The following is a 12,782-nucleotide window of genomic DNA, read 5'->3' on the forward strand; positions in this document are numbered from 1 at the left end:
CCGGCTATTTTTTGGTTGCAGCCGTCATGACTGTTTGGCGGCCCGGGCTGGATTCAAACCCGCCACCTTAGGTGTATGTGGCTGGCGCCTTAGCCACTTGAGCCATAGGCCCTGAGCTGCAAGACCGTATCTTAAAAGAAACTACATATATATATGTGTGTGTGTGTGTATATGAATATATATCACATATGTATATACATACACATACACATATACATGTATATACATATACACATACATAAAATAGGTAAATGTAACCAAATACCATGGCACCACTAGTAAGTACATAGAGTTCGTGAGTAAGAAACTCCACTCCCGTGTCTCCCATTTCTCCCTGTGCCCGTCACGCCCACAGAGATGGGTCTGACTATGAGCGACATGGTTGTTTTTCCTTCTATTAAGTCATATACACACAGATCATGAATACATTTATGCATTTGTGGGGTACAGTGTGTTGGTATTTTATACAATGTGGAGTATGTTTTGACAGGCCTTTCAGGGAGGGTGGAGGTGAAGGCAGGGATCATGCAAATCTGAGCTCAGCCTGGGAAGAGCAGAAAGCACACGGGGAGGGCCAGGGCTGTTCTTGAGTCCCAAGAGGACTTTCAGGTAGCTGGGGAAGGGAAGGGGTAACTTTGGAAGCAGCCTCTCTGGGTGAATGCTCCAGGGTTTGAAATCTGGTCTCTTCTGGCCCTGTGAGCCGTCTGGTGATGAAATGCACTACTTCATCAGCTGTCACCCTCCTTCCCTGGAGGAACTCAAGTGGAAAGTCTGTATGGGATTCTGAACAGTGTGATAGATCCCACTTGTAACCCACTTTTCCTTATATGAAGTATTTTCCGAATGCCAAAATCTATAGCAGTGTAGTATAGTGCTTAAAACCAGAGCCAGACAGCCTGCTTGGCCTTGGGACTCTGCCTTGCTGGCCATGTGGCCTCAGGTTTCACTATGTGATATACTTACTTCATCATCAGAATGGCCACGTGTATAGCCATCTGCCTTGGGGTGGTGTGAGGCTGGAGCCATGTGTGCAGAGCGCTCAGAGCCAGGCCTCACACTTAGTAAGTGCTCAGTCAGTGGAAGCCCCGGAAGAAACAAAGTGGTGACTTTGGCAGACGCTGGGCTGGCTCAGACCTCCCGCCATTCCCTGATGCAGGGGTAGGGGAAACCAGGCTCCAAGAATTAATGCTGGAAAAATCCCTGGCTGGATTATGCTTGCAGTCCTGTAGTTCTATGAAGGGTTACTATCAATGACTATCAATGATTATCTTTGCTGGGTTTCTTGGCAGCTTTAATACGTTTTGTTGACTTAAAATGATAGGGACTCTGATTTTTTTTTAAATTTTTATATGTCTCCAAAATGTTTCCAGGAACTCTAAACTTAGACATTTAATTACAAACATGAAAAAGATTTTGAGGGCGGCGCCTGTGGCTCAGTGAGAAGGTCGCCGGCCCCATATACCAAGGGTGGCAGGTTCAAACCTGGCCCCAGCCAAACTGCAACCAAAAAATAGCTGGACATTGTGGTGGGTACCTGTAGTCCCAGCTACTCAGGGGCTGAGACTGAGGGGCAAGAGAATCACTTAAGCCCAGGAGTTGGAGGTTGCTGTGAGCTGTGTGACACCACAGTACTCTACTGAGGGTGATAAAGTGAGACTCTGTCTCTACAAAAAATAAAAAAAATAAAAAAATAAAAGAAAGAAAAAGATTTTGAAGAGCAGGAGAAGACTTTGAGAAAAAAACAAAGCATTGAATTACAGAATGTAAACTTTGGAAGTGATGTAATTAACGATCACTATTATTTTAGCCTGTTTTATTTATTTTTAATCAATAATGATTTCTGAAACCAGAGGGTGTAGGCCTTTCCAGCGAGTTCTTATTACATGTGGCGTAAAAATAAAAGCATGCATCGAGAGTGGATATGAGGGGCAGCGCCTACGGCTTGAAGGAGTAGGACACTGGCCCCATATACCAAAGGTGGCGGGTTCAAACCCAGCCCCGGCCGAAAACTGCAAAAAAAAAAAAAAAAAAAAAAAAAAGTGGACGTGAGTCTTCTCAGTGTTGAGGTTACAGCAGTTTCTTTGGTTTGTTTCAGCTCTTCTGCTGCGTGTTACTCCTCGTGGTTCAGCATTTCTGGTATTTTGTGAGCCATTTGATTTACAATTAAAGAAAATATGGTACTTTTTTTTTTTTCTTACGGGTTTCTAATTACATCTTTTTTGATGGAGGAGAAAGCACAGTGTCCGTGCTGTATCTCCCTTTCTTGTTCACTGATTGCTTAAAGGAGGAGACGTCAGACTTGGAATTAATGGTCGGTAACTTGGCTGTGGTCCGTGTTACTCAGTAAAGGGCAGCCTCCATAGATACCAGGTCCTCCCTAAATTCCTGGCTTCTTATCTCTGGGTGTCTGTCTTTGTGTGCTGTGTGCCTGCACCTGTCTTTGGCCACTCTGGGAAGGCATGTCATGGTTAATGATTAACAGGAATCTGGATTGGCCATTACCAGAGTGACTTGTGCCAAGCGATTAAATAAATATTACTGCTAGCAATGTCATCAGCCAAAAGAATCCTTTCTGTGTGCTTCATAATTTCAAAGTATTCAAAAGGGTTCTTCTAAGTTACCCAGACCTTTTTTAAAATTTACTTTTGAATGTTTTGAGATTTATTCAGAAGGAAAGTTACTTTTTCTGCTTTTTCTTTGATCTTAGTTTTTTCCCTTATAAAGTCTTAGACAAGTTTTTTTTTTTTTTAATTTATAAAGTTGTTGCAAGGGCATTTTATTAATAGGTTGGGACCTGGAATTAAAACTTTTTTGATTTTTTTCAGTTACTGTAGTAGTAACCCACAGCCTAATTGAACGTTCTTATCTCATTCTCATGCCATCTCATTTGACAATAGCTAGTTGGATTAATATCACCACCCCTGAAAAGAAGACCTTAACCACAGATGAAAAGTGATGAATTAGAAATTAGAAGTTGACTGGAAATTATCCTTTGTCCCCAAATAAACCACAGTAAAATGTCCAGTTAGGACAAAAGGTACTAGTTAAAAAATGGAGTACAGAGTTTTTAACATGTAATACTTTCTCTTTTCTTTTTTTCAAGTAATACGCAGTATTACAGTGTAATGAAGAAATGATCAATCTGCTCTGTAAAAGTCAACTGATTCACATTAGCCGAAGTAATTTGAATATCAGTTGGTCCAAAGTAAATCATTTCTCATGTAGTTTTGCCAATGCAATTTGTTCAGAAAAAATAAATTTAAAGAAAGTTTTGAAACTAAATTTCAGTCCACTTTGGTAGAATTACCATAAATTCAGAATTAGTTTGATCTGAGTAGATAAATTTCTTTATTGTTAGAATCGCCTAGTCTCTTTTTTTTTTTTTTTTTTTTTGAGACAGAGTCTCACTGTGTTGCCCTGGGTAGAGTGCTGTGGCATCACAGCTCACAGCAACCTCCAAGTCTTGGGCTTAAGCTATTCTCTTGCCTCAGCCTCCCAAGTAACTGAGACTACAAGTGCCCACCACAACACCCGGCTATTTTTGTTGTTGTTGTTGTTGTAGTTGTCATTGTTGTTTTAGCCGGCCTGGGCTGGGTTTGAACCAGCCAGCCCTGGTATATGTGGCTGGCGCCCTAACCACTGAGCAACAAACAACGAGCACCAAGCCACACCCAGCCCCTTCTTGATATTCTCCTATTAATTTGTGGGAAGATGTTTATTTGCCTTGGTGGTAACTGTGCTGATACATAGGCTCTAATTACTTTTTGAGTGCATCTGTAAAAAAATCTAGGGGTTAGGAGATTTGAATTGGCATTCTAGTCCCATGACTTGGCTCTAGCTTCTTCCAGAAGCCTTTATCTTACACTATTTCTTTATTTAATGTGTGTTCTGCTTACATAACATAGAAAATTTTTGCCCAATACTTCTCACAACTCAAGGCCCAAAGCTCTACTTGACAAGGCATCGACAGTTTCTAACAAAGATTGTAGCATTACTAATGATTAGAGTGTTCTACGAACAAGTTGTTTGGAGCAGCATTAAAAAACTTGCAAATGCCTTGATTTATATGTGAGAGCTCCATCTCATAGCAGGGTAATTTTTTTTTTTTGAGACAGAGCCTCAACCTGTCACCCTGTGTAGAGTGCCTTGGTGTCACAGCTCACAGCAACCTCCAACTCCTGGGCTCAAATGATTCTCCTGCCTCTGCTTCCCAAGTAGCTAGGACTACAGGGACCCACCACAAGGCCCGGCTATTTTATTTTGGTTGCAGGCGTCGTTGTTGTTTGGTGGGCCCAGGCTGGATTCGAACCCACCAGCTCAGGTGTATGTGGCTGGCACCTTAGCCTCTTGAGCCACAGGTGCTGAGCCATGACAGGGTAATTTTGAATAGAAAGTAGTTCAGCAGTAGAAGGAACATTTGTGTCTCTGATAAAGAATAGACCACTTGGGCGGTGCCTGTGGCTCAAGGGAGTAGGGTGCTGGCCCCCTATGCCAGAGGTGCCAGGTTCAAACCCAGCCCCGGCCAAAAACTGCAAAAAAAAAAAAAGAATAGAACACTTGTAGAAATGAAATAAAAACAGGGATAAGGTTTTACAACTTTGTAGAGTTCTCAGTTTTACTGTTGAATTTACTGTTGAATAATTTTTTTTCCTAATAGGAGTGAAAGTATTTTAAATTGGTAACTTTTCTATTTCTCAGAAGTTCAATAATTTAAAACCCCAAACCAAAAAGAAGTTAAACTTTTATCAGTAAGCATCACGACAGAGAAACTGATATTAGCTGCCTCATGAGATCTGTTATAAAGTGATACTTTCATACACGGGGAATCTTGAAAAGTTCTTAATATACTGAGTGTATCTCCCTTTGGCTTATGAGTTTGGAAGTGTCTTATTTTCATTTCCAACCAGCCTTCAGTGGATCCGTAACACATTAGCTCTGTTCATCTGTCACTTCATCTTGCCACCAAGATGTCATTCTGTGAGCAGACCCTAAGGACATGTCTCATTAAAGAAGACTGAACTGCAATCTTTTGCAGTGAACGGGTTCTCCCAAGTCACCATACACAGGGGAAAATGGGAAACTGTGGTTAAATGTACCATTATTTTTTTTTGAGACAGAGCCTCAAGCTGTCCCCCTGGGTAGAGTGCTGTGGCATCACAGCTCACAGGAACCTCCAACTCCTGGGCTCAAGCGAGTCTCCTGCCTCAGCCTCCCAAGTAGCTGGGACTACAGGCACCTGCTACACTGCCCAGCTATTTTTTGGTTGCAGCCATCATTGTTGTTTGGCGGACCGGACTGGGGATTCGAACCCGCCACCTTAGGTGTATGTGGCTGGCGCCTTAGCCGCTTGAGCCACAGGCGCCGAGCCAAATGTACCATTATTTATAAAATATTTGGTACATGTTGGCCACCTCTTGGTAAAATTTTGTAATGAATACAATGGAATGTCTGTGAGTTGACCGCCACATATAGAAATGGTCAGTGTTGTATTTCATAAACAAATGGACGTGTAGCTACCATTTCCCTGCTCAGTGACTCTCGGGTGTGCACCCTGGCACAGGAGCTGCGGTCCCGGGAAGAGGAGCTGACCCGAGCGGCGCTGCAGCAGAAGTCCCAGGAGGAGCTGCTGAAGCGGCGCGAGCAGCAGCTGGCTGAGCGGGAGATCGACGTCCTGGAGCGGGAGCTGAACATTCTGATATTCCAGTTGAACCAGGAGAAGCCCAAGGTGAAGAAGAGGAAGGGCAAGTTTAAGAGAAGCCGTTTAAAGCTCAAAGACGGACATCGTATCAGCTTACCTTCAGGTATAGATTGTGTCTTTAGGTATTTCAGAAGATTTTTCTGTGCCATTCTTTTAATCAGCTTCTTTATTTCATCAGAACTGGGAAAGTAAGTAACTGGGGGAAGTAAGACTGTACAACGATGGCTGAGTAAGTATGTTCCGTGGGGGCTTCAATTCATGGTCCTAATGTGATGACCAAGTGAGTTTTCACAGAGTGCACTGCCGTTCACTGCACTGTGAGAGTTTAACTCTCAGGATACTTTCATGTTAGTAGTTGATTCATTCCTTTTGGAATTGAAGAACCCTTTTCTTTTTTTGAGACAGAGTCTCACTTTGTGGCCCTGGGTGGAGTGCCCTGGCATCATAGCTCACAGCAACCTCAAATTCGGGCTCCAGCGATCCTCTTGCCTCAGCCCCCACAGTGGCTAGGACTATAGGTGCCCACCACCAACACCAAGCTAGTTTTTCTATTTTTAGTAGATATGGGGGGGTCTCATTATTGCTCAGGGTGGTCTTAAGCTCCTGAGCTCAAGCAATCCACTGACCTAGGCCTCCCAGAAAGCTGGGATTACAGGTGTGAGCCACCACCAAAGCAGAACTGCTTTGCAGCTGATTGTATGTAACCATCATAACATTTTATTGTGAAAGTCCAGAGCAAAAAGCTATTGGTATTTTATCATTTAAGTTTATTGCTTTCACAAGGATCTATGAGCTAACTCTGGTATCCTAGTATTTGCGACCCTGATATTGTGGTGAGTACCTTCACCAAATAGGTCAAGTGCTTTACCATATTCTCAGTTTCATCTAAGAGTTTAAAGTCCTTGAGGCACAAAAATAAACTGGTGTTATCTAGGGGAGTTTTGAAAAATATTTTTAAAACATTGTAACAGTAACATAAAACGATTCCTAAATCCTTTTAGTAATGCGTTAGGAGAAACCAAAAGAACAGAAAATTGCAAACATATATTAATTCACTGAATTACATTCTTTAATGTTATTATTATACTTGATTTAAGGAAAAACCAAATATCCTTCCCATCTAATTCTTTCTACTACCAGGGTAAGATGTTGACAAGAGCAGACTCCATTTCCATGGAATATGTGTTAAAAAAACATACGTATACACACACACATACATAGTATATATATTGTAGATTAGAGTGCTCTTTATAGATGCTAGCATTTTCCTAATATGTGTGTTAATGGCATGGAAGTCTGATTTAAATAGCAATAACAACAGTTTTGTTATCTATCAAATATATACAGATTGTCTTGTAAAATTCTTGTAAAATACTGGCAGGCTGGTTGCACACTGTGACAGTTAGGTTATTGCAGATGCCTCAGTGGTTCAGAAAATCGCTGCTATGAGGTGGTCATGAGCGTCCAGGACACATTAAATGCATTACTGTCGTTTGGTGTGACGAAGTGAGAACAGGTCCTTACACATTTTACTTTCAGCCTCTCTGGGTAGGAAGGAGGTACCTTTCCAAGTTCTCTTCTGATGTTTGCTCTTAGCCAGGAGTGTTGCGTAGAGGACCACCGACTAAACTATGCTGAGTGTCAGTCATCATTTTAAAGATAGGCTCTTTGGGTTGATAGAGGGAGGGTTGGTAGGGAACCACACCTATGGAGCATATTGCAAGTACAAGTTGGATCTATCAGGTGTAGAACACAAATGTCTTAATCCTGTAATTGGGTAAAAGTAGTGAAGGCTATGTTGCTTAGTAGGATGTAAGCACTCCAATTTGTACAAATAATCAACACATTGAATCCTATAATGGCATAAATGTATTTATGATCCATGTATGAAAGATTTAATTAAAAAATTGTTAAAATTGCAAAAAATAAAAATAGGCTATTTTATCTATGATGTGCTTTCTGCTTTCCAGCAAAATTGATGGTAGAAAAATTCAGAGAATCACTAAGTTCTTCAGTTCTCAACTATATCATCTTTCTTCTTTCTGTGTTTTGAATTTGTTATTGTAATTTAATATTTATTGTTTCCCTTGGGACACTTTAGGGGGGATGGGAAGGAGTAGGAATCTGATAGAAAGGGAAATAAACTTAGAAGGAAAAACTTAAATCATTACACCGATGCTATACTCTTCAATGGTAAAGCAATGAAATATTTTAGGATTCCTGAGGTCAAACTTTCACTCTTGCTATTCTTTTCAAATATTCCTCAGCTAACTCTTGAATTTATTTATTCAAAGCAGACTGATTTATTTTTCCCAGACATTTAAAATTTCCAGAATATACTATGATATTCGGCTTTTTTATTGTTGAGAATAGAGGAGACATTTTGGACACACATTTATTTACTTTGTGGCACTTTATAAAAGATTCTGGTTAAAACATAAGCAAAAAAATCCACTGCAATCAATCTAATCCATCATGAAGGATTAATCCAGCTTCTATACTTTAGCATGGCAGTTACCTCTCATGCCCACAAGATGGTGGTAGGGGTGGTTTCCTAACCCTGGGCCAATACAGAATCTCTATTTCTCATTTCTCAACTGTAAACAGGCACACACACCTATGTATGCATATTTACTTAAAAAGTAAATTTTAAAAAGTAAATTTCTGGCTCAGCGCCTATAGCTCAACTGGCTAAGGTGCCAGCCACGTACACCTAAGGTGGCGGGTTCGAATCCCCAGCCCGGACCCACCAAACAACAATGACGGCTGCAACCAAAAAATAGCCGGGCGTTGTGGCGGGCGCCTGTGGTCCCAGCTACTTGGGAGGCGGAGGCAGGAGACTCGCTTGAGCCCAGGAGTTGGAGGTTGCTGTGAGCTGTAATGCCACAGCACTCTACCCAGGGGGACAGTTTGAGGCTCTGTCTCAAAAAAAAGTAAATTTCTCAGAACAGGACAGACATCCAAAAAGGGAAATAACAGCTCTAAAATTCTTTTTCTCTTCAGGAATTTTGCTTAGTATAGATAAGAAAGCAAGTGTTTGTATGTTGAATTCAAGGGAGTTAGTTGCATTCAGTATTATCATCTACTAGAAAAAAAAATTTTTTTTTTGAGACAGAGCCTCAAGCTGTCCCCCTGGGTAGAGTGCTATGGCATCACAGCTCACAGCAACCTCCAGCTCTTGGGTTCAAGCGAGTCTCCGGCCTCAGCCTCCCGAGTAGCTGGGACCACAAGCACCTGTCACAACGCCCGGCTATTTTTTGGTTGCAGCCATCATTGTTGTTTGGCGGGCTGGGCTGGATTTGAACCCGCCACCTTGGGTGTACGTGGCTGGTGCCTTAACCACTTGAGCCACAGGTGCCGAGCCAGAAAATTTTTTGAGTTATCAAATGTTAGCACTATTTGATAGGGGAAACACTTCAGGATTTTGGTCTCCAACCTTTTTTAAATCTCTCGGCACACTTGAACCTATAGTTAAACCCCTGTGACACACTTAAATTATGTTGATTAAAAAAAAAGAAAAGAATATACTTACTGTGCTTTGAATGTCTTTCGAGAATAATTTAGCTAATCCTTAAAAATTTTCCTGGCACACCTAAGATCGTCTCACAGCACACCAGTGCACTGTGGCACACTGTTGAAAATCACTGGTTGAGGCAAAGATTTCGTGGCTAAGACTTTAAAAGCATAGGCAACAAAACAAAAAGTAGACAGATGGGAAGATGCAAAAACCTTTGCATAGCCAAGGAAACAATCAACACAGGGGAGAGACAACCTGTAGATAGGAGAAAATATTTGGTATTCAATTACTATTCATCTGACAATGTGCTAATATGTACAGTATACAAGGAACTTGAACAACTCAACAGCAGAAAAAAAAAAGAAGAAGAAAAATAATCTGATTAAAAGAAGACATACCAGTGGCCAACAAACATGAAAAAATGCTCCGCATCACCAGTCATCTGGGCAAGGAAATGCAAATCAAAACCACAATGAGATATCTTCTCGCCCTCGTTAGAAAGGCTACTATCAAAAAGACCAAAATAATGATAATCATGGTAATAATAACAATAACAGATGCTGAGGAAAGGGAACTCTTACATGCTATTGGTAGTAATGTAAATTAGCAAAGCCATTATTGAAGTCTCAAAAAAAAAAAAAAAAGAAGGAAATGGAACCACCATGGGGTCCAGCTGGCCCCCCACTGGTTATTTATTCAAGGGAAAGGAAATCAGTATATCAAAGAGATACCTGCACCCCTGTGTTTCTTTCAGCAATACTCAGAATAGCCAAGAAATGGAATCGATCTAAGTGTCCATAAACATATGAATAAAGAAAAGGTACATGAAATACTATTCAGACGAAATACTATTCAGACCTAAGGAAGAATGAGGTCCTGCCTTATACAACAACGCGATGAACCTGGAGGATGTTTTGTTATGTGAAATAAGTCAGGCCCAGAAAGATAAATACACATTCTCACTCACAGAGGCGGGCTAAAAAAATATTGTAAGCCTACAATAGTAGAGAATAGACTTGTAAATCTTACTCTGGAAAGTGGCCATAGGGAGGGTCTTTTTGGTTGATGGATATGAAATCACAGCTAGGTAGAAGAAATGAGTTCTTATGTTCTGGGTCCTGTGGACTGAATATAGTTAACTAGAATTCATTGTGCATTTTCAAAAAAGCCAGAAGAGAGAGTTTTGAATGTTCATATCACGAAGAAATGATAAATGCTTGTAGTGACAGATATGCTGGTCCCACAGTAATTGCCCTTATTTGATCATTCTACATTGTATACAAATATCAAAATATCATTTTGTATCCTGCAAATATGTGCATTCGTTACATGCCAACTAAAAATAAAAGAGGCAAACATTTAATGTTACGCTATTTATCTGATGAGTGATAGATTGAATTGTGATATGTCCTTCTCATGGAGTTGCCTTATCAAATTTCTTAAACCCCTTTCGCAGGACTTTCCCTTATGTATAACTAGCTTAGAGTATTTTTAGAAGCGTGTTTGAAGCTCCTGTAAACTGACCTTCAATATTTGCAGTTTTTGGCCCAGGCTGGGTTTGAACCCGCCACCTCCAGTATATGTGGCCAGCGCCCTACTCCTTTGAGCCACAGGCGCTGCCCACCACAGATTATTTTTAATCTCATGGCCATTTATTTATGCTAGAAAACTCATATTTTATTCTGGCTGGAATTCCTTCATAGTTGGTTACCAGATGAGGAAGATTAATGCTTAGAAAGTGAGGCAGCAACAATTTAGGACAGTGTCTTTTGTGAACACTGAGTATATTTCTTGAAATTTGTAGAAGGAAAAAAGCGTGGTCATGGTGGTTCTTTCTAGCTTGATATCCCTCCCTCTGTCCTATGTTTATTTAGAACCAAAGTTGTGTTTTTAGGACCTGTGAAATCAAGGCTAAGAGGTTGTAAAGCCTCCAAAGGTTGGAATGTCTCCGAAGCAGTGGTGTTCTACCTGCAGTGACTTGAGAAGTGCCAAAGCCTAGGAGACCAGCCACTCAAGGGTGTGCAAGGGCACATGGTGGGGAGGGAGCAAGTCCTTACCACGATTCTTCAGAAATAATATTCCTTTTCACCTGCAAGTGATTGTCACCCCTGGGGCTACCTTAACTTTGTTAGGAAATATCAACATTACCAACCAAAATGCTGGGGTCTGTTTTACTCAGAAGCCTGTGACCACCCTGTCATCGCCATGAGCAGGTATCTTTTTTTTTTTTTTTTGAGACGGAGCCTCAAGCTATCCCCCTGGGTAGAGTGCCTTGGCATCATGCTCACAGCAACCTCCAACTCCTGGGCTCAAGCGAGTCTCCTGCCTCAGCCTCCCAAGTAGCTGGAACCACAGGCACCCGCCACAATGCCCGGCTATTTTTTGGTTGCAGCTGTTGTTGTTGTTTGGCAGGCTGGGCTGGGGATTCGAACCCGCCACTTTAGCTATATGTGGCTGGCGCCTTAGCCGCTTGAGCCACAGGCGCCGAGCCATGAGCAGGTATCTTGAGAGCTGTTATTCTCCAGCAAATACCAGAGTGCGCCGGAAACATGTATGCACAGTCGTAATACTGAGTCATGTTTGGCTTCTGCAATTACAAGAGATATAAAACACAGTGTACAAGAGAACAGCCATTATTAGGATAAACTGAGTGTTGTGACTTTAATACAGTTTTTTCTTTTCTTAATATATGTATTCATGTTTTTTTGGCCCCTTCTGTATACAGGGAAAATGAGCGCTGGACACATGCGCTTCAACAGTTCACTGGTAGTTTTTCTGAATGTTTAACTGGGACAGACTCAATCTTTCCCCACTTCATAGGGACAGAATGTTGAAAATAAGAAATGTTATTTGTTTATTTTGGAGACAGAGTCTCCCTATGTCACCCTCAGTAGAGTGCTGTGGTGTCACAGCTCACAGCAACCTCAAACTCTTGGGCTCAAGTGGTTCTCTTACCTCAGCTTCCCAAGTAGCTGGGACTATTTTTTAGGTTTAAAACATAGAGTGCCTTTCACTATACAACAAGTGAATGTCCATATGCGTTTTCAGAAGCTCCGTGATTCTTCAGTACTGTTAGTACCCAGTGGTGCATCTTTTACTCACCTGGGGCTTTGCACGAGCTCCGTGCTGGCTCCCTGACCTGTGCTTAGAATCTCTTGTCCCATGATTTATTCCAAAAACTTTGTCATTCAAATCCTGTGGCTTTGTTCTTGGCCTGGCTTCTGCCTTCTGCTGCAGATCAGAGGGTTCTTCCTGCTGCAGAAGTGGACAGAGAATTTCTTTCTTTGTGGCCAGCAGGGCCTTCTATAAACCACTCCAATCTAAAATACCAACTTCTGAGCAGGGGGTTGCATAGCTGTTTCCTTTACCGCCCGCTCCCCCGCTCCTGATCCACCCAGTCCTCCTGTCCTCCTGATCCACCCAGTCCTCCTGTCCTCCTGATCCAGCCAGTCCTCCCGTCCTCCTGATCCACCCAGTCCTCCCGTCCTCCTGATCCAGCCAGTCCTCCCGTCCTCCTGATCCACCCAGTCCTCCTGTCCTCCTGATCCACCCAGTCCTCCCGTCCTC

General features: G+C 41.9%; 1 protein-coding gene across 2 annotated transcripts in view; it reads left to right on the forward strand.

Moving 5' to 3' along the window:
* MAP3K21 (mitogen-activated protein kinase kinase kinase 21) overlaps positions 1 to 12,782 on the forward strand; it is a 62,783-nt gene that overhangs the window by 29,442 nt on the left and 20,559 nt on the right. For both annotated transcript variants that reach the window (XM_023517680.1, XM_023517679.1), the window contains exon 5: positions 5,561 to 5,801. In XM_023517680.1, the coding sequence (XP_023373448.1) occupies positions 5,561 to 5,801 (241 nt within the window). The remainder of the gene's footprint in view (positions 1 to 5,560; positions 5,802 to 12,782) is intronic.

Source organism: Otolemur garnettii, unplaced genomic scaffold (assembly GCF_000181295.1).
Source record: "Otolemur garnettii isolate 467f Iridium unplaced genomic scaffold, OtoGar3 scaffold00116, whole genome shotgun sequence".
Taxonomy (NCBI): domain Eukaryota; kingdom Metazoa; phylum Chordata; class Mammalia; order Primates; family Galagidae; genus Otolemur; species Otolemur garnettii.